This window comes from Pelophylax lessonae (assembly GCF_965119305.1).
Source record: "Pelophylax lessonae genome assembly, chromosome: 7".
Classification (NCBI taxonomy): domain Eukaryota; kingdom Metazoa; phylum Chordata; class Amphibia; order Anura; family Ranidae; genus Pelophylax; species Pelophylax lessonae.
Genome location: NC_138774.1, coordinates 169592159 through 169615251, shown reverse-complemented (window position 1 = coordinate 169615251; position 23093 = coordinate 169592159). Strand labels below are relative to the sequence as shown.

The following is a 23093-nucleotide window of genomic DNA, read 5'->3' as shown; positions in this document are numbered from 1 at the left end:
GGAGAGCTGCTGCTGGCTTAACCTGGAAGAGCTGGAAGCTTCCCGATGATGACAATTAAGAAGATGACGGCGCAGGACCAACCTGGGGGCAGAAGAAAAGAGGATCTCAGCAGGACAGCATTGGATCCCCTGGACAGGCGAGTATTTTAACGGTGAAGGACACACAAGCAAGTAAGCAAAGGTTAAAAATAAAAAAATGGGGGAGGGTTGGGTGAAGATCAGCTTTAAGGCCAAGATAACAAGTGTCCCTAAAAGGACAAGGAGCCCTGGGCAGGATTTGGAAAGCCTTTGTCAGTTTTCCTAAACTGGGAAGGAGATGACTAGCCCTTGTTGCTGTAAAGTTAAAAGCAGGCGTAGGGAAATGGTTTGCTATTTGTGAAAAAACAAGTGAGTGGTAAAAAACAAAGAACAGAAAAAGAGGCACACAACAAGATCACAGTATAACTTAGCTGGAGAGAAGTCAAGCATAACAACGCTGGACCACAGGGTAAAGATCTACAGAGCAGCAAAATGGCACAGCAAGAAGAAAGTTCTGCAGGGTAGTAAGATTGAAAAAATAAGCCTTGGCAGGGGTTACACTTTAAGGGCTTCTTGGAAGCCAATTTACTCTTATGATATGCTTAGCACATGCTTGCCAAAGCAGATGATCTTGCGGCCTAGTGTTTACAAGCCATGGCTAAACATTGCCCAAGTCAGATATTTTATCATACCTACCTGTTTGGTCTTAGGAGACAAAATCCAAGCTAGAAACAAAGTTATTGATAAATGCCTTCTCCCTCTAATAAATATCTCTTAATATGCTTTGACATCTTCAGTAATAAATTTTATTTTCCCTTAACGCTACACGTTAATACCTGTCATGGATTCTTACACGGGCACACTGAAGCTAATACAGCAATAAATCTTCCAATTAACAAAATAATAAAAGATACAAACCTTAAAGTCTTCATTGAGATCACTAAACACCCAGTAATCATTAGGAATTCCCATACGTGTATACTCCATTTTCAGGTCAATTAACTTCCAATCCATAAGCCGCTCATCTTGATCAGACTTGGGATTGTAGGAAAATGCATACAGTTCTTCATGTTTTACTATGGAAACAGAAAAATATCATTTATAAATATAAATTCCCAATCTGCTTTTAGTTTACAGTTTTCTCAGTTTCAACAGTAGCACAGACTACCATAACAGAATCCATTTAACAAAACTCTTCACTTTAAATCCAGCATGTTTGCTGAAGCATGAAGCACACAAGGTCATTTTCCTGCACCCGTAACTCAAAGCTCAAATAACAAAGCAAATTCATTATGGTTGCAATAAACAAGACAGGGAGGCCATCACATTACAAACTTGCCAAGAAATAATAATTGATTGAGTCATAAAAACAATTTAAAGAGAAATTGGGACAATGTACTCATCTAGTCCTATGAATAAACACATGCAGAAGGTAAAGAAAGAAATATCCTCTGCTGGCCTATAATTGCACTTCATGTTAAATGTTACTAAAAAAAGATTGATATAATATTCTATTTATGTGACACTAAGCTTACCATTCATCATAACTGGCCAATCAAGTCAAATATACGTAGACATTGCTGCAGCAAAGCAGTCCACCGAGTTAGAATTTTTGGTAATCTACATATTTAAAAACTTCTGCTTTTACAATGCAAGTAAGACATTTGGCTACTGCATGCTTCTTGCTATCTCTCTCAAGATCAATGCTAAGAAATGTCAACACTAAACAGATTCAAAACTGCTTTGGATGTTTGAATATGGCTGGTGATAAAGGAAGCCAAAAGGTTACACAGCATGGGCTTCAGGAAATATACGCAGTGTTCCTTTTCATGCGCTCTCTGTATTCTGGCTAAAGCCTAGTACACACAACTACTTTTTTTTCCCCTTCAACCCAGCAGGGCTGAACGGAAAAAAAAAAAAAAAAAAAAAAAACCTGACAGCTCAGATGGAACCGCTGAACTAACTATGCAATATTAGTACAGTGATCTCCCCTGCTGTGCTATTGTGTTCTGACAGGAGGACTGCCCCACCGCCAGAATACTCTGGTCAGCGCTCCCCACCATTGGTTAAAAGCGCCAATCGGGAGCTGATTAGTAGACCTTTTTCCGTCATGCCCCTTCTGCAGAAGCCAGCTGAACGGCTGTATAAAAGAAGGAAATGGTCGCACACCACCACGGAATTCAATAAAGAAAAGTTCTACATGTCTACTGTCCTACCCTGCTGTACCTTGTACCACTTATGTGAATAAAGGAACTTTTCTTCATTGGATTTCATGTGGTGTGCGATCATTTTCTTGTTTTATTCATCTCCTGGTGGCGAGCCGAGGTTCAGTACCCCACCTTGAATCGTGGACTTTGACTAGCCAGAGCGGTGTTATCTCTCTTCATTGTTCAGCTGAACGGATGGCTTTTGTGAGACCGGCTGCAGTACACACAGTGGCAGAATGTTGTCCGGTTTCTATTGAGCCAGCCAATGCTGGCCCGACATTCAGCACTTGTATACTAGACTTAAAGGCGATTACAAAGAACTAATGTTAAGGTAAACCAAATAACTTCTCTAATCTTAGCACCAGGGCGTTGCTTGCTGGATAACACTGGAACCACACTGGTCAGTTTCACTTGTCGCCCAGAATTGCTTTTTAAACCATCATGTAAAATATCAGATATCCATCATTTCATCTACCCCTCTTAAAAATCAAGGTTTTGCACCCTAAAACGGTGATAACCCCATTCCAAAAACAAAGCATAAACAGCTTTGCTCACATAACGATTAGCAAATCAGCATTCACCGATCTGACATTAAGCTGCAGTCTGTTTGCTTTGGATTGGCACTCCGAATATCATTAATTGCCTGGTTGTCACAGTGGATCAGAAATGGACAGGTACGCAATCTTACATATCCCAAATACTGATAGAGGTATAGGGAATGTTTCTCTACTCCAAAGCTACCATCTGTCAACACTGGGCTTTTGCACAAGGATCATTTTGCTACAATCACACAAAGGCTGAAGTTTTTTTTTTTTTATCCTAATGCATTCTATGCATAATGGTAAAATAAATTGTGCAGCCCCCCCCCCCCTTTTACTTACCTGAGGCCGATCCTGATCTAGCGATGTGCACGACAGAAGCTGCTCTCTGCCTCCTCATTGACTCCTGCTGCTGTCAATCACAGCAGGAAGAGGGAGCGGGGGACAGGACTGGGTACCGTTCTGTGTCAATGGACACAGAGCGGGGCTTGGGAGTGAGCATGCACGAGTGCCCCATTAGCAAGCAACTTGCTTTTGGCCACTCAGCAGAGAGGAGGAGCCCAGAGTGCTGGCGGGGGGTCCCCAGAAGAGGAGAATTAGGGCCTCTCTGTGCAAAACCACTGCCCAGAGCAGGCAAGTATAAAATGTTTTTTTCTTTCTACATTTTCTCTTTAGTATCACTTTAACTTCAAACATCACTTACAAAGCGAAGGGGGGGGGGGGGGGAATCTCTACAACCAGTTTAGAATTGTGACTCCTAACTGATGAAACAATGTAGATTACCAGGATTCTATATATTCCTTTTATATTGCAAGCATTATACATTAACATATAACTCCACATTTCGTTTGATGTTTGCAATCAATTTTTAGAACCAAATTTCCACAAGTTTAAAACCTGATAATAAAAATACCTGCTATCCCTTAAGTAGGACTTCAAATATTATAACTAATGGAAAAAATGAGCGCTGGTAATATAGTGGGCTTGTGCGTCGTATATCTTGTGATTATAAATAAATATATATTCAAGATAAGTGATATAAATAGCATCTGTATCAAAAATGTATAACCAATGTATAAATAGTTTATGATACCTAATAATATGATAAAATATACCAAATAATATACGCACTGTAGTAATATATATTGTGACTTAGGTGATGATTTAAATCATAAATGTGACAATGGTGATACAATATAAATAATTAAATTACTGGATTTGCATAAAATCGCATATGACTGACAGTAAAATCCTTAATACATAAAATTATTAGTGCAACCTGGTGAAATAGTCTGTGATAGTAAATAAATAAATTAATAAATAGAATCTTCAAAGTGTTTTTGTGCTCCAATTTTGTGCTCTTGGTAAAAGTAGGCAATTTTTGCTTCTTACCAGATCGCTTTAAGTCGCAAGGACCTAAATTGCCTTTGATCCCTTTAAAGGATGGATCAATCCTCCACCGAACTTGTCCACTCCAGGTACCGTATTTTCCGGCGTATAAGACGACTGGGCGTATAAGACGACCCCCCTAATTTTCATCTACCGGTAATACTTATACTTAGGTTACCTTGGAGATATTATACTCGGCGTATAAGACGACCCCCCATTTTTGGGGGATTTTTTTGATGTTCAAAAGTAGTCTTATACGCCAGAAAATACAGTAAGTAGTTGATGTTCTAGGGTGGATCAGGATCAGGATAGTGGTCTCAGGCAGATGTATGTAAAAAGAAATGGTGGAGAAGCCAAAAAAAATAGTGTAATTCCGTTTTTTATTAGAGAAATAAAATAAAAGTAAGAATTGGCTGCTTACAATGTGAAGTGCCTAGCCTGGCACTGGGTGGAAGCGCTGTTTGCAAATTGGGGTCTGTGGAGATGACACTCTAGGTGTTCTGTCCTAGACAGTCTTACACACAGCCTCTGGTGGCGTGGCAGCGGTGGCGTGTGTTCCAGACTTCCTGAGGATGCGATAAACATGAAATGCATTGTGGTCTTCTGTAAACCGGAAATCGAGAGAGCCAGCGACGTCACTTCCGCTTTGTCTGGAACGCACGCCACCGCTGCCACGCCACCAGAGGCTGTGTGTGAGACAGCGTGTTCCCGCATCGCAAACACACATCTGGCAGTTCACATACGCTGGGGGTGTCAATGAAATGTTAATGACATCCCCAGTTTCGATCTGACAGTTCGCACAGGATCGGATCGCACAAGTGTGAACCACTGTGCGATCCGATCCTGATGCGGCTGAAAAAATGCCTCATGTGCGACTTTTGTGCGGGTGCAGTGCGAATTTAGCCATACAAAGTGTATGGCTGAATTCGCACTGCACATACGATCGCATGTAATGAAGGAGCAGTGCGCTCCGATAATACATGCGATCGCCGCACACGCGGAAGTGTGAACCGGCACTCAATGGGGAATAATGTCATGCTGGATAGCTACAGTGCATTCAGAAAATATTCACAGCGCTTCACTTTTTCCACATTTTGTTATGTTAGGCCTCTTTCACACGGGCGTTCCGTATGTCCGTTTTTCATCCAATCCGTTTGCGGATGAAAAACGGACATAATGTATCTCTATGTAAATACGTATGTCAGTGGATGACCATCCGCTGACATCCGTTTTTCGTCCGTTCAGTTCAGTTTTTTTGAACGGAAGAGAACCCTATTTTTTCTTCCGTTCAAAAAACGGAACAGACGCAAAAACGGATGTCAGTGGTGTCATCCGCTGACATCCGTATTTACATAGAGATACATTATGTCCGTTTTTCATCCGCAAACGGATGGGATGAAAAACGGACATACGGACCGGATGACACAAGTGTCATCCGTGTCCGTTTAAAAAAAAAAAAAAAGGAACTGATCGGGCATAAAAAACTGAACGCCCGTGTGAAAGAGCCCTTACAGTCTTATTCCAAAATTGGTTAAACTCATTATTTTCCTCAAAATTCTACAAACAATGCCCCATAATGACAACATGAAAGAAAGAAGATTGCTTGAAATCTTTGCAAATGTATTAAAAATAAATAAATAAAAAAGAAATAAAAAATAAAAATCACATGTACTCACAGCCTTTGCCCTTTGCCAAACGGAGGCCACTCTTCAGTAAAAGGCACATGACAGCCTGCCTGGAGTTTGCCAAAAGGCACCGGAAGGACTCAGACTGATGAAACAAAGACTGAACTCTTTGACCTGAATAGCAAGCATCATGTCTGGAGGAAACCAGGCACTGCTCATCACCTGGCCAATACCATGCCTACAGTGAAGCATTGTAGCGGCAGCATCATGCCGTGGAGATGTTTTTTAGCGGCAGAAACTGGGAGACTAGTCAGGATTGAGGGAAAGATGAATGTAGCAATGTACAGAGACATCCTTGATTAAAACCTCCTCCAGAGTGCTCTGGATCTCAGACTGGTGAAGGCTCATCTTCCAACAGGACAACAACCCTAAGCACACAGCCAAGATTACAAAGGAGTGGCTACAGGTCAACTTTGTGAATGTCCTTGAGTGGTCCAGCCAGAGTCCAGACTTGAACCCGATTGAACATCTCTGGAGAGATCTGAAAATGGCTGTGCACTGATGCTCCCCATCCAACCCGATAGAGCTTTAGAGGTCCTGCAAAGAAGAATGGGAGAAACTGCCCAAAAATAGATGTGCCAAGCTTGTAGCATCATACTCAAAAAGACTTGAGTGCCAAAGTTGCTTCAACAAAGTATTGAGCAAAGGTTGTAAATACCTATGTACATGGGATTTTTTTTTTTATAAATTTGCAAATATTTCAAACAAACTTCTTTCACGTTATCATTATGGGGTATTGTTTGCAGAATTTTGGAGGAAAATATTTTTAATATAACCAATTTTGGAATAAGGCTGTAATATAACAAAATGTGGAAAAAGGGAAGCGTTGTAAATACTTTCTGGGTGCACTGTATACTGATATGGGCTGGGTAATTTGTTAGGATTAAAAGATCGAAAGGATCGTTTGATGGAAATGAAAATGATCAACCTACAGAGAGGGCTGAATTCAAAGATGCCCCGAAAATTAAAGTGAAAAAATGATGCAGCAGGCTTGTCCATTTTGCTGAAATTTTATTGCAGCAACTCAAAATGGTACTTAGTAGTTTGTATATTGCCCCCACATGCTTGTATGCATGCCTGACAACATCAGGGCATGCTCCTAATAAGACGACGGATGGTGTACTGAGGTATTTCCTCCCAGATCTGGACAAGGGCATCACTGAGCTCCTAGAGAGACTGAGGTGCAACCTGGCAGTGTCGGATGGACCAAAACATAATTTCCCAGAGGTGTTCTATTGGATTTAGGTCAGGTGAGCATGGGGGCCATTCAATGGTATCAGCATGGGGGCCATGCAATGGTATCAATTCCTCCATCAAGGAACTGGCTGCATACTCTCAATACATGAGGCTGTGCATTGTTGTGCACCAGGAGGAACCCAGGACCCACTGAACCAGCATAGGGTCCAACAATGGGTCCAAGGATTTCATCCAGATACCTAATGGCAGTTAGGGTGCCATTGTCTAGCCTGCAGAGGTCTGTGGATCCCTCCATGGATATGCCTCCCCAGACCAACACTGGCCCACCATCAAACCGGTCATGCTGAACGCTATTACAGGCAGCATAACGTTCTCCATGGCTTCTCCAGACTCTTTCACATGTGCTAACGGTGAACCTGCATTCATATGTGAAAAGCACAGGGCATCAGTGGCAGACCTGCAAATTCTGGTGTTCAATGGCAAATGCCATTCGAGCTCCATGGTGTCAGGAAGTAAGCACAGGGGCCACTAGAGGACGTCGGGCCCTAAGGCCACTCTCAAAGTTGGTTTCTGATTGTTTGGTCAGAGACATTCACACCAGTGGCCTGCTGGAGATAATTTTGTAGGGCTCTGGCGGTGCTCATCCTGTTCCTCCTTGCACAAAGGAGCAGATACCGACCCTGCTGATGGGTTAGGACCTTCTACGGCTCTGTTCAGCTCTCCTAAAGTAACTGCCTGTCTCCTGGAATCTCCTCTATGCTCTTGTACCGGGAGACATAGCAAACCTTCTGGCAATTGCACATACTGATGTTCCATCCTGGAGCAGTTGGACTGCCTGTGCAACCTCTATAGGGTCCAGGTATGGCTTTATGCTACCAGTAGTGACACTGACCCTAGCCAAATGCAAAACTAGTGAAAAACAGTCAGAAAATATGAGTATGGAAAAAAAATGTCAGTGGCCTCCACCTGAAAAACCATTCCTGTTTTGGAGGTTGTCTCATTGTTGCCCATCTAGTGCACCTGTTAACTTCATTAACACTAAAGTAGCTGAAACTAACAACCCCCTCTGCTACTTAACTGATCAGATCAATATCCCAGGAGTTTAATTGACTTGATGCTTTACTCTGATTAAAAAGTGTTCCTTTAATTTTTTCGAGCGGTGTAGTTAAAACAATGTCCAGAAACACTTACTTTTAAAATTTGAACATCTGCAGCCTCTGGGTTCTCATGCTGCTTCCTTAAACATCCCATTTCATAGTCTCATACACATCAAACCTTTTCCTTAGGGCTATGGGTCTCATAGTGCAAAGGATGGGGCTCGGGTAAGTATAATGGGAGGCTGGAGGGAATCCCTTGCAATCAGAAGAGCAGAGGTGTGTCTTAGTGCCTCCAATGCTCTTGTCTGCCGGTGCCTCTTGGAGCAGGCAGCATATTTATGTAACCCAGTATTTCTCTTCCTGGGAGCAACAATGTCTCCAAAAAGCCCTTCAAGGGAAAGGAGACACCCTAAATCCTGATTTTGTCGGCCAGTGCTGGGGGGGAGAAGTTGCCAGCCGCAAGGAAGAAGAAATTCTCAACAACAACAAGCAGCAGCATGTCAGGTATGTCATCATTCAAGCAGATGAAAGTGGTTCTAAAGGCTTTCGGTTTTTTACCTAAATGCATTTTCTGCATTAAGGTTAAAAAATCTTCTGTGTCAATGATCCCCCCAGCATACTTACCCAAGCCCGAGCAAGCATTGTGCACAAGAGTAGCTGATCTCTCTCCCCCCTCACTGAGTAGATTGATAGCAGTGTGAGCCATTGGTTCCTGCTGCTGTCAATCAAATACTATGATGAGGGGCTGGGAGGCAGGGCTGAGCCCCGCTGTCTGTGTCTATGGGCGCAGCCCACAAAAGTGCCCACACAGGAAGCAGCATTCTATGGGTGCACTGAGCAGGGGGGAGGAGCAAGGAGCACCGGCAGGGGGCCCCAGAAGAGGGGAATCAGGGCTGCACTGTGCAAAACATTGCACAGAGCAGATAAGTATAACATGTTTTTTTTTTTTTTTTAACAATGTCCGAAGATTTACAACCATTTGAATATATTAAAATAAACATCCTATCCTACCAATTTAAAGGTTAACTCCACTTTCATGTGGATAAAAAAAAACACAAATAAAAGAAAAAAATAATATAGCCTATACAATCGCGACACAAGACATACTGTAATTGAATGTTATTAAAAACGACCTTTCCTTTTTAATCTGCAGGCACTATTATTTTCTGAAAATGAAATGCAATATGGCTACCTGGAGGTGTTCTGTACACAGAATGTATACTGACCACACCCCAGAAACATATTTCCCTGCTTGTGTGATTGACTCACCGACTTTCCCAGAAGTCTACACTAAGATACAAGTCAGATTTCAGGCATCCCCAGCAACAAAAATTTAAATTTTGGTGAGATACTCCCAATAGGAACACGTCTAAAGGGATGCAGACCCAGCAGATTGTCTCACTAGTGCTCTGCAGGTGCTGCAGCTGACTGATAATTACGAAACCACTCCCAATAGACTCACTTTCCCATATGGACACAGAGAAACACAAAGGATGTCCTCAGAATAACAGACTACCTCATTTATGTTCTTGTTTCGTGTTATTTTGTTTTATGTTAGTTTGGTCACTCGTATTTATGTGGGTCTGGCTATTTTTATGTCCGGGATATTTTTGATGTTTGTGAAATTTTTGATGTTTGTGAATTCAATTGAGAAATGTTTCCATGGCAAACAAAACTAATATTAAAAATATCTTTTTATAATTAGTATCCCTCCACCACCTTTTGTCAACAAATAGCCTCTTTTGCAATGTACATAGATCACCCAGAGGGGAATGTTTTTTTCCCAACAAAAGTAGTTACGCTTTAATGTACTCATTTAAAGTACTCATTTTTATATATATATATATATATATATATATATATATATATATATATATATATATATATATATATATATATATATATATTAGGCCTGCACGATATTGGAAAAAAAATATATTGCGATATTTTTTTTCCAACAATATATATTGCGATATTGTGGGACCCGTCCTTTATATGGAGAAATATAAAGGAGGTTGGCTGCAGCCCACTTCAGAATATAACCCTGGAAGGGGTTATATAATAGATTATAAAAAGGAAGAGGAAGTGATTGGTGCTGCCAGTATATATGTGAAATACAATAAATAATCTATATTGACATGGTGTGTATACAAAAAGGGAAAAGTAGATGTATGTATGTATATGTAGAGGAAAATAAATTATTAATATATAAATATATAAATCACCTCTGAATTATTAATCATTTCCCTCTACATATACATACCTACATCTACTTTTCCCTTTTTGTATACACACCATGTCAATATAGATTATTTATTGTATTTCACATATATACTGCTACTGGCAGTGGTGGTAGGAGGCTGGAGCGGTGGATTAGAAAGGAGCACAGCCGCATGCCATACATTACATTACTCACTCGTCTCGTGCAGGCTGCAGCCCGCCCCACTCGTTCAGTGAGTCTCACTCTCCGCCCTAGTTTTCTCAATGGCACATTCAGGGAGTCAATCACGCCGTGAGTAGCGGCACAGCGAACCAATCAGGTGTGCAGGCACGCGTGATTGGTTAGCTGTGCAGCTGCTCACGGCGTGATTGGTTGCCTGAATGTGCCATTGAAAAAACTAGGGCGGAGAGTGAGACTCACTGAACGAGTGGGGCGGGCTGCAGCCTGCAGTGGATTGGATGTGTGAGTTCTCCTCCGACCTAACACGCCTAACACGGAAGTCTGCGAGTCCTCCTGTCCTCCTCCGAGTCCCTTCCCCCTGCCTATGCAAATATCGTGACCTCGGCGATATGAATATCGCCTACGGCCACAGAACGATAGTCGATATCATAGCGACTATCGTTCAGCCCTAATATATATATATACACACACACACACACACACAGTATCTCACAAAAGTGAGTACACCCCCCATTTTTTGTAAATATTTGATTCTAACTTTTCATGTGACAACACTGAAGAAATGACATTTTGCTACAATGTAAAGTAGTGAGTGTACAGCTTGTATAACAGTGAAAATTTGCTGTCCCCTCAAAATAACTCAACACAGCTATTAATGTCTAAACTGCTGGCAACAAAAGTGAGTACACCCCTAAGTGAAAATGTCCAAATTGGGCCCAAAGTGTCAATATTTTGTGTGGCCACCATTATTTTCCTGCACTGCCTTAACCCTGGCATGGAGTTTGCCAGAGCTTCACAGGTTGCCACTGGAGTCCTCTTCCACTCCTCCATGATGACATTACGGAACTGGTGGATGTTAGAGACCTTGCGCTCCCACACCTTCCGTTTGAGGATGCCCCACAGATGCTCAATAGGGTTTAGGTATGGAGACATGCTTGGCAAGTCCATCACCTTTACCCTCATCTCTTGGAGATGTGTTTGGGGTCGTTATGTTGGAATATTGCCCTGCAGCCCAGTCTCCGAAGGAAGGGGGATCATGCTCTGCTTCAGTATGTCACAGTACATGGTGGCATTCATGGTTCCCTCAATGACCTGTAGCTCCTCAGTGCCGGCAGCACTCATGCAGTCCCAGACCATGACACTCCCTCCATAATGCTTGACTGTAGTGAAGACACAATGTCTTTGTACTTCTCACCTGGTTGCCGCCACACACGCTTGACACCATCTGAACCAAATAAGTTTATTGTAGCCACAGGACATGGTTCCAGTAATCCATGTCCTTAGTCTGCTTGTCTTCAGCAAACTGTTTGCAGGCTTTCTTGTGCATCATCTTTAGAAGAGGCTTCCTTCTGGGATGACAGCCATGCAGACCAATTTGATGCAATGTGCGGCGTATGGTCTGAGCACTGACAGGCTGACCCCCCCCCCTTCAACCTCTGCAGCAATGCTGGCAGCACTCATACGTCTATTTCCCAAAGACAACCTCTGGATACGACGCCGAGAATGTGCACTCAACTTCTTTAATAGACCAAAACGAAGGCTGTTCTGAGTGGAACCGGTCCTGTTAAACCGCTGTATGGTCGTGGCCACCGTGTGGCAGCACAGTTTCAGGGTAATGGCAATCTTCTTATACCCTAGGCCACCTTTATGTAGAGCAACATTTTTTTTTTTTCAGATCCTCAGAGTTTTTTGCCATGAGGTACCATGTTGAACTTCCAGTGACTAGTATAAGAGAGTGAGAGCGATAACACCAAATTTAACACACCTGCTCCCCATTCACACCTGAGATCTTGTAACATTAACAAGTCACATGACACCGGGGAGGGAAAGTGGCTAATTTGGCCCAATTTAAACATTTTCACTAAGGGGTGTACTCACTTTTTTGCCAGCGGTTTAGATATTAATGGCTGTGTGTTGATTTATTTTGAGGGGACAGCAAATTTACACTGTTAGGGCTCTTTCACACGGCCGCTCCGTGTGAAAGCTCCGCTGTGGGACTTTTTTTTTTTTTTTTTTCACGGAGCGGATGACATTTGTGTCATCAGCTCCGTATGTCCGCATATCACCCCATCCGTTTGCGGATGATATGCGGACATAATGTAAGTCTAGGGGCATTGCGGATGTCAGCGGGTGACACCGCTGACATCCGATTTTCCTTCCTTTCCGTTTTTTTGAACGGATGAAAAAATAGGGTTCTGTTCCGTTCCAAAAAACGGAACAGACCTGAAAGGAAGAAAATCGGATGTCAGCGGATGGTATTCCGCTGACATCCGCAATGCCATAGACTTACATTATGTCCGCAAATCATCCGCAAAAAAATAGGATGATTTGCGGACACATGGAGCGGCCGTGTGAAAGAGCCCTTATACAAGTTGTACACTCACTGCTTTACATTGTAGCAAAGTGTCATTTCTTCAGTGTTGTCACATGAAAAGATATAATAAAATATTTACAAAAATGTGAAGGGTGTACTCACTTTTGTGAGATACTATATGTATATAAATATAGTAGAAAAACAAGCCCAATCCCTTTTTCACTCTCACTATGTCAAAAAGAAGAAACGCTTATGGTGGGAAAAAACATTTTCAGTTCTGCCATGACCATTTAGAAACAGGCAGCTCCACTTTTTTTTTTTTCTTTTTTTATTGCTGTGTCCCAGATGTCACAGCACTATCATTTGGGAATTGTATCTTGAGTTTGCTAGGACTAGGGACCCAATAATATTTATAAGAGCATAATAATGGGACTTTAACAGATGGTGACTGAGAGTTAACAAAAATACCTAATTTATCAAAGTTTCTGGGTAGTCTGTATTTTCTTTTTTTATTTTCAAGGGCAACTTTGAACTTGATTGGCTGTTGAGGGGACATACTGAGTGTAATAGTAATTTATCATAAATGGCTGTTTACCTTAATAGAGAATTTTAGCAATATCCCTATCCATATTCTAACTTCATAATTATAGCAGGTGTAGGCACAAAAAGGTATAATGAGACTATTCAGTGGTTTCTAAGGATTTTCTGAGTTTTCAATGTACCTGGCTGCGATAGTTTGAGTAATGACGTGTAAACTTCATGACAGTCCCGTTCCCGCAAAATGACAAAATGGACCACTCGGAAATTCTTGCAATGGATTATAAGTGGACAACCAGTTGTGCTGAGTGCTTGTTTCTCCACAGAAGAAATGTGGTGGTGAGCAATCTGAGAAAGAAAGTTTGGAAGAAGGTGCAAAGCAAATCATTAATTCCAGGAAGAAACTTTTTAACTAAATCTGTAACACAGCATAATCACTGCCAGAAAAGATGGGATCAAAGTAGAACCAAAAGGCAAAACTTTTTTTTTTTTTTATAACCACTTCAGCTCCGGAAGATTTTACTCCCTTCATGACCAGGCTATTTTCTGCTATTCAGCACTGCGCAACTTTAACTGGTGATTGCGCAGTCATGCAACACTGTCCTCAAATAAAATTTATATAATTATTTTTTACACAAATAGAGATTTTTTTTTTAGTGGTATTTGACCACCACTGAGTTTTTGAAAATGTTAAAAAAAAAAAAATGTAATTTCTTAATAAATGATGTACAAAATGTATTCTGCTACTTTTTAATACAAAAAATCCCAATAAGTGTTTATTGATTGGTTTGCGTGAAAGTTATAGTGCGTACAAACTATGGTATATATACTTTTTTAATACTATTAATGATGGCAATCAGCAACTTATAACGGGACTACGATACTGTGGCGGTCAATCTGACACTAACTGATGCTGGGGGGGAACTAACTGCAACTGACATCACCAGTAACATTAAGACAGTGATCAGTGATAATACTATATACTGTCACTGTACTAATAATAGTGGCTGGGAAGGGGTTAAATGTATACCTAACAACGTGTAATGTGTGTACAGTGTGCTGCTTTTACGAACTGATCTCTCAGTTTCCCAACCCTGCTTTGCAGGGATGGGAAACTGACAGATTGTTCCCTTCCTATAGAGCTCTGTGTTGTTTACTAGGGATGCACCGATCCGACTTTTTTGGACCCGATACCGATATTAGGCGTTGTGAAATCGCCGATACCGGAACCGATCCGGATCTACACACAAAGTAAGCGGCTGCAGTACAGAGCAGAGCCGCTGCTTCATGTGTTTGGCTCCTCCATTCACAGGCGGAGTGCATCTGATATCACTCCGCCTGTGAGCCGGACCTATACAGGAAGTAGCGGCTCCCATCCCATACTACTACTGCACCTAGTAAGGGATGGCTGAGCCGTTACCAAGCAAAAACCGGATCGGCCAGTGGATCGGTCAATGTTACCGATCCCCCGATCCATCTAAAATGGCCATATCGGCGCCGATATCCGATCAGAATATCCCTATTGTTTACCAACACAAAAGCTCTCGGCTGTGATTGCACACAGCTAATCAGCAGGTCCTGGCCCGATGTAAAAAGGGCCCTAAAGCCCAACTTTGGAAATTAAAAAAAAAAAAATACCACCTTTGCAGTGGGGCCTTCCCCTGCACTGCAAGGATTAAATGCTCATTAAAGTGGTTGTAAAGCTCTTTTTTTCCCCTAATAAAATAACATGTCAATACTTACATAGCCTCGCTCCTCTTCTTCTGGGGTCCCCCCGCTGGTGCTCCAGGCTCCTCCTCATCATCAAGGGTCCCCACAGAAAGCAGCTTGCAATGGGGACACCCGTGCGGGCTCGCTCCCAAGTCCCGCTGCTGTGTCTATTGGCACAGACAGCAGAACTTGGCCCCGCCCACAGTGTCACAGGATTTGATTGATAGCAGTGGGAGCCAATGGCTCCTGCTGTTATCATTTGTTCCAATGAGGAGAGAGACAGCGGCTGAATCCACTGCGCTTGTGCACATCTCTGAATCAGATTAGGCTCAGGTAGGAAAAAAGGGGGGGCTGTAGGGGCACTGGAGCACATAAGATTTTTCACCTTAATGAATAGAATGCAGTAAGGTGAAAAACCTTAAAGCGGTAGTATCCCGCTTTTTGACACTTTTACCTACAGGTAAGCCTATAATAAGGCTTACCTGTAGGTACACATAATATCTCCTAAACCGGCATGGTTTAGGAGATATTTACAGTGCATGCTCGCGCGAGCGGCACATGCGCTCTGAAGGTCCGGGGGGACCTTCAATCTATTTGCCGGGAGCTTGCCGGAAAATCACTCCCGCGCGCATGCGCGGGAGTGACGTCATCGCAGCTCCGGCCAATCATCGCGCCGGAGCCGTCTCTTCCAGCCAATCACCGCGCCGGAGCCGCCGAACCCGGAAGAGACGGCGAGGGATCATGGCAGCGCCCGCAGCGATGTCCGGGGGTCCGTGTCGGGGCTTCGTTCTAAGGTAAGTTACACATAATGAGCTAGTATGCGATGCATACTAACTCATTATGCCTTTGTCTTGCAGGTTTTTTTTTTTGTTGTTCTTTGGGTTTACAACCGCTTTAAGGCTTTATAACCACTTTAAGGAGACAAAGAAAAACACAAAGGGAGAGGGGGTGAACTTTATCCCAGAGATGCGTTTTAAGCAATGCAAAACACAATCCTGCTATTCCGGGAGCCTGGAAACTCCTCTAAAAACCAAAGCTCTATAAACTTGTTCTCCCAATTTGTTTACGTGGTGGCGCTGGTTTCGATCAAAGTGTAATGAATAGCCTGTGTACACTTTATTGGATATGATCGCTCCTTGATTGTGACTGTATTTGTATTCTTTGCCTTCTACCTCTCTCTCTGCGTAGCCATTTTTACCAGAGTTTTTTTATTTATTTTTTAAAAAAGAGCATTTTTCTTAGAAAGAACACCTGATATAAAAACAAAGCTGAAGTGACAGGATTTTTTTAGAAGAAAGTATCCATACATACCCAAGTTTCCTTACGGACTCCAGCAGCAGCATCCACATAAATAAGGTGAGTGGCAGTAAGGTATAAGGTGCCATTGGCAGGCCTCTTGTTGGTGTATCTGTCTAACAGTTTCACATTCTCTACCTAGGACAAGGGAACAAAAAACATATCAAGTACAAACATGTTTTGCTGCACTACAACATGAAAATATGCTTTATAAAACATACAAAAAAATGTTCTAGGCTTCCAGGCTCATAAATTAACATCTTTACTATTTGTATTCCAAAAATACCCCTGTCTAGCAAATACAGATGTCTAGCTTGCAGTTCCCACTGGTCAGTCAATAATGGACCTCTAAAGATGGCATCATTTGACGCCAAGCACACTGCTTCTTAATGGGTAAACCTCTGCCAATCAGTAGTAGGAAGGGGGCAAATAAAGAACTTCACCTTTATAAATGAGTGGAAAACCTGTACTTAGGAAAATATGGAGCATGCCACTGCTGCTATCATGCTGATCCAATAGGGTGTTACAGTGCATTCCCATGAAGTTATTAAGTTGAGAATGCTCCATTTGTCTTTTGATTTTTACTTTTTTTTTTTTTTTATTATTATTTTGGGGGGAGCCCGGCGCATTTTATATAACTGAGTACGGCCTCAGAAGATTGCTGGATACAGCTGACATCTGGCTTGAGTCTGATTTATGAAAGCAGAGAGTAGAGTGCAGTCTGTGATATCCTGTAGTGTGCTTTTTACATTTCTTCTATCTGGACCCCAGCATATAACTTTATAGGTAGAGCATGGCTTTTTTTAAATAAAATCTCAAACTTTTTATTCGAGTTTTGAGTATAACACTAAAGTGTAAACATGACAGCGATCTCTCATTCAATGATTGTATCAAGGAACTGGAGAGTGCAAAATCTGGTTCAGTTCTGCACAGAAACCAATCGGCTTCCCATTTTTATTTATTTATTTTTTCAAAGCTTAAACTGAACAAGCTGAAGTTAGAAGCTGATTGGTTACTATGCAGAGCTGCACCAGATTTTGCACTCTCCAGTTTTTGTAAAACACCCCAATGTGTTCCAAAACAACGATCTCGCAAAAAATTGTGGGATGCGCCAAGACAAAATAAGACACGTGAACAGTTCTTGCAAAAATACAGCCCTGACATATGAAGAAATTCTACACAATACCGGGACTAAAGCCCTGTACACACGTACCGATTGTCGGCTGTAAATATTCGGCCGACGACCGGTCGGCCGATTTTCGGCTTGTTAGTATGATGCTTCCGACAGCCGACAGCGCACTTTCGGCCGAAAAGAATCTGTCGTGCAAGCATTAAAATTTTTGTATGCCGACACCAGATCGGCCGATTGTTCGCCAGTCAGTACAGAATTCGGCTGACAGACAGCAGATTTGCAAGACTGGGCATGCTCAGAAAAGAAAAAACACAGGGAAAGTTAACCATCACATGACATCACTTCTGCAGTCGGCTGTTGTTGGCTGACAAAATTTGTGTGCAGTCTTTTGCACTTTTCAACAGACACGACAGCCCTGGACAAAAGACGGCCGATCGTTCGGCCGACGATCTGCACGTGTGTACAAGGCTTTAGTTACCAACTTTTCTCAAACAGGAGCTGATGGATCATCTCAAAGTGATCAGATTCTGAAACTGCACTGGAAGATGACAGTGGGACTCTGAAGGGTGGGATGAAATGGCTGTTACTAAGAAAGTTACTAGGAATGACAGACCCTCACCAAGGCACAGCGTCAAATAAGGCCAATTGTCACCTAAAGGATCACAAGTACTGAATTCAATGTTTACAAATAATGATAGTATTTTATATACGATTTTCATTATGGAAAACAGGAGCACTTTAAGGCTCCGTTCACATCTAGGCGTTTTGGGGCGTTTTTGGGGCGTTTTTCTGCTCTAGGATCAGCTCTCAAAACGCCCAACAAGACAAATCCTATTCATTTCAATGGCCCCTGTTCACATCTGAGCGTTTTGACGCTGTTTACAAAACGCCCAACGCTCAAAAAAGTACATGAGCTTCTTTTTGGGCAGATTACAGGCGTTTTCCATTGATCTCTATTCAATCTAAAAACGCCTGCACAAAAATCGCGGTAAAAATCGCGGTAAAATCGCGGTTAAAAAACGCCGCAAAAATCGCGGTAAAATCGCGGTAAAAAACGCGCGAAAAACGCTACGCTCAGGTGTGAATGTAGCCTTAGAGACCAGTGATCTGTTCCAACAGCTGTGTGATGGGGAAGGGGAGCGCACATCCTGGTTGCAGGATCACCAGTGTAGATGGGGAGCTTGAGCAGTCACAGCAGAATTAGAAGCGGCAGTGGTAAGCACCCTGGCAGTGTGGTAGGTTGTAACACCATAGGAAAAAAAAAAAAAAGACTGGTGACATGTCATGGTCCCAACTCTTACCCAATGAGACCTGTTACACAATTACCCCTGCCCTCATCACACCTTATCCAATATGACCTATCACCCCATCAAATGTGACCCAATTACCCCTGTGTTCATCACACCTCATCCAATGTGACCTATCACCCCATCACATTACACGATTACCCCTGCCCTCATCACACCTTATCCAATATGACCTATCATCCCATCACGTTACCTAATGACCCCAAATCTCATCACACCTTATCCAATGTGACCTATCACCTCATCACGTTACCCAATGACCCCAACCCTCATCACACCTTATCCAATGTGACCTATCACCCCATCACGTTACCCAATGACCCCAAATCTCATTACACCTTATCCAATGTGACCCATCACCTCATCACATTACCCAATAACCCCAACCCTCATCACACCTTATCCAATGTGACCTATCACCCCATCACGTTACCCAATGACCCCAAATCTCATTACACCTTATCCAATGTGACCCATCACCTCATCACATTACCCAATAACCCCAACTCTCATCACACCTTATCCAATGTGACCTATCACCCCATCACATTACCCAATGACCCCAACCCTCATCACACCTTATCCAATGTGACCTATCACCTCATCACGTTACCCAATGACCCCAACCCTCATCACACCTTATCCAATGTGACCTATCACCCCATCACATTACCCAATAACCCCAACCCTCATCACACCTTATCCAATGTGACCCATCACCCCATCACGTTACCCAATGACCCCAACCCTCATCACACCTTATCCAATGTGACCTATCACCCCATCACGTTACCCAATAACCCCAACCCTCATCACACCTTATCCAATGTGACCCATCACCCCATCACGTTACCCAATGACCCCAACCCTCATCACACCTTATCCAATGTGACCTATCACCCCATCAAATGTGACCCAATGACCCCAACCCTCATCACACCTTATCCAATGTGACCCATCACCCCATCACGTTACCCAATGACCCCAAATCTCATCACACCTTATCCAATGTGACCTATCACCCCATCACATTACCCAATGACCCCAACCCTCATCACACCTTATCAAATGGGACCTATTATCGCATCACGTTACCCAATGACTCCAACCCTCATCACACCTTATCCAATGTGACCTATCACCCCATCACGTTACCCAATGACCCCCAACCCTCATCACACCTTATCCAATGTGACCCATCACCCCATCACGTTACCCAATGACCCCAACCCTCATCACACCTTATCCAATGTGACCTATCACCCCATCACGTTACCCAATGACCCCAACCCTCATCACACCTTATCCAATGTGACCTATCACCCCATCACGTTACCCAATGACCCCAACCCTCATCACACCTTATCCAATGTGACCTATCACCCCATCACGTTACCCAATGACCCCAACCCTCATCACACCTTATCCAATGTGACCTATCACCCCATCACATTACCCAATGACTCCAACCCTCATCACACCTTATCCAATGTGACCTATCACCCCATCACGTTACCCAATGACCCCAACCCTCATCACACCTTATCCAATGTGACCTATCACCCCAACCCCCCATCACCTACAAGCCCCTTTGCTCTTTTCCCAATGCACCCCGTTGCTCCTGACTCAATGTGTGCCAGGTTCCCCCACTCCTATGCACCCCACTACTGCTCCCCACCGAATGAACCCCATCATTCTTAACCTAGTTTGTCCTATGACCCCCCCCCCTCCTCCGTCACCTCTAACTCCCAGTCCACTTCTCTCAATGCGTCCCATCACTCCATTCCCCAGGACACAAGCACCATCCATCCATCCATCCATCCCGGGGCAGGCACGGCTCGCAGCAATCACAATGCACACTGAGGAGTGGAGAGAACTTTATTGATCACTAGGAGAAGTACAGTCATACAGATGTCTACAGCTCACCTTTGGGGTAGAGATGTGCTCCATGGTTGTCTAACCTGATCTGCTCACCATCTCCTGTCCCCACCCCGCCCTCCTTCTTCCTGCCAGCCCCCTGCACTCACGTGACCGCTGACATCACTGCCCGAGCAACTGTCGCGATAGCAGGGCTGTGCGAGCCGAGGGATCCGCTGTCTGGTGGGATATAGAGGGGTGCTCTAGAGAGAGGGTATTGCTGACGCCTGTATACATACAGGGTACTGCTGGCACTTATATACATTATGTATACAAGTGCCAGAAATACCCTCTATGTATAGAGGTGTCAGCACTGCCCTCTATGTATACAGGTGTCTGCAGTACTCTCTATGTATACAGGTGTCTGCAGTACTCTCTATGTATACAGGTGCCAGCAATAACCTCTATGTACTCAGGTGTCAGCAGTACTCTCTATGTACTCAGGTGTCAGCAGTACTCTCTATGTACTCAGGTGTCAGCAGTACTCTCTATGTACTCAGGTGTCAGCAGTACTCTCTATGTATAGAGGTGTCAGCAGTACTCTCTATGTATACAGGTGTCAGCAGTACTCTCTATGTATACAGGTGTCAGCAGTACTCTCTATGTATAGAGGTGTCAGCAGTACTCTCTATGTATACAGGTGTCTGCAGTACTCTCTATGTATACAGGTGTCAGCAGTACTCTCTATGTATACAGGTGTCAGCAGTACTCTCTATGTATACAGGTGTCAGCAGTACTCTCTATGTATACAGGTGTCTGCAGTACTCTCTATGTATACAGGTGTCTGCAGTACTCTCTATGTATAGAGGTGTCAGCAGTACTCTCTATGTATACAGGTGTCTGCAGTACTCTCTATGTATACAGGTGTCAGCAGTACTCTCTATGTATACAGGTGTCAGCAGTACTCTCTATGTATAGAGGTGTCAGCAGTACTCTCTATGTATACAGGTGTCAGCAGTACTCTCTATGTATAGAGGTGTCAGCAGTACTCTCTATGTATAGAGGTGTCAGCAGTACTCTCTATGTATACAGGTGTCAGCAGTACTCTCTATGTATACAGGTGTCAGCAGTACTCTCTATGTATACAGGTGTCTGCAGTACTCTCTATGTATAGAGGTGTCAGCAGTACTCTCTATGTATACAGGTGTCTGCAGTACTCTCTATGTATACAGGTGTCAGCAGTACTCTCTATGTATACAGGTGTCAGCAGTACTCTCTATGTATAGAGGTGTCAGCAGTACTCTCTATGTATACAGGTGTCAGCAGTACTCTCTATGTATAGAGGTGTCAGCAGTACTCTCTATGTATAGAGGTGTCAGCAGTACTCTCTATGTATACAGGTGTCAGCAGTACTCTCTATGTATACAGGTGTCAGCAGTACTCTCTATGTATAGAGGTGTCAGCATTACTCTCTATGTATACAGGTGTCAGCAGTACTCTCTATGTATACAGGTGTCAGCAGTACTCTCTATGTATACAGGTGTCAGCAGTACTCTCTATGTATAGAGGTGTCAGCAGTACTCTCTATGTATAGAGGTGTCAGCAGTACTCTCTATGTATAGAGGTGTCAGCAGTACTCTCTATGTATACAGGTGTCAGCAGTACTCTCTATGTATACAGGTGTCAGCAGTACTCTCTATGTATACAGGTGTCAGCAGTACTCTCTATGTATAGAGGTGTCAGCAGTACTCTCTATGTATACAGGTGTCAGCAGTACTCTCTATGTATAGAGGTGTCAGCAGTACTCTCTATGTATACAGGTGTCAGCAGTACTCTCTATGTATAGAGGTGTCAGCAGTACTCTCTATGTATACAGGTGTCAGCAGTACTCTCTATGTATACAGGTGTCAGCAGTACTCTCTATGTATACAGGTGTCAGCAGTACTCTCTATGTATACAGGTGTCAGCAGTACTCTCTATGTATAGAGGTGTCAGCAGTACTCTCTATGTATACAGGTGTCAGCAGTACTCTCTATGTATAGAGGTGTCAGCAGTACTCTCTATGTATACAGGTGTCAGCAGTACTCTCTATGTATACAGGTGTCAGCAGTACTCTCTATGTATACAGGTGTCAGCAGTACTCTCTATGTATAGAGGTGTCAGCATTACTCTCTATGTATACAGGTGTCAGCATTACTCTCTATGTATACAGGTGTCAGCAGTACTCTCTATGTATACAGGTGTCAGCAGTACTCTCTATGTATAGAGGTGTCAGCATTACTCTCTATGTATACAGGTGTCAGCGGTACTCTCTATGTATACAGGTGTCTGCAGTACTCTCTATGTATACAGGTGTCAGCAGTACTCTCTATGTATACAGGTGCCAGCAATAACCTCTATGTACTCA

The 23093-nt window shown here is 43.1% G+C and overlaps 1 protein-coding gene across 1 annotated transcript in view; it reads right to left on the bottom strand.

Annotated features, from left to right (window-relative positions):
* The window catches only part of MTMR8 (myotubularin related protein 8), a 65567-nt gene extending 44729 nt beyond the window's left edge, over positions 1-20838 (bottom strand). Inside the window, exons 1-4 of the mRNA XM_082263894.1 lie at positions 20756-20838; positions 16406-16528; positions 13570-13732; positions 937-1094 (exon numbers count right to left, since the gene is read on the bottom strand). Coding sequence (XP_082120020.1) covers positions 937-1094; positions 13570-13732; positions 16406-16528; positions 20756-20779 — 468 coding nt within the window. The 5' untranslated portion in view covers positions 20780-20838. The remainder of the gene's footprint in view (positions 1-936; positions 1095-13569; positions 13733-16405; positions 16529-20755) is intronic.
* Between the last annotated feature and the right edge of the window lie 2255 nt (positions 20839-23093).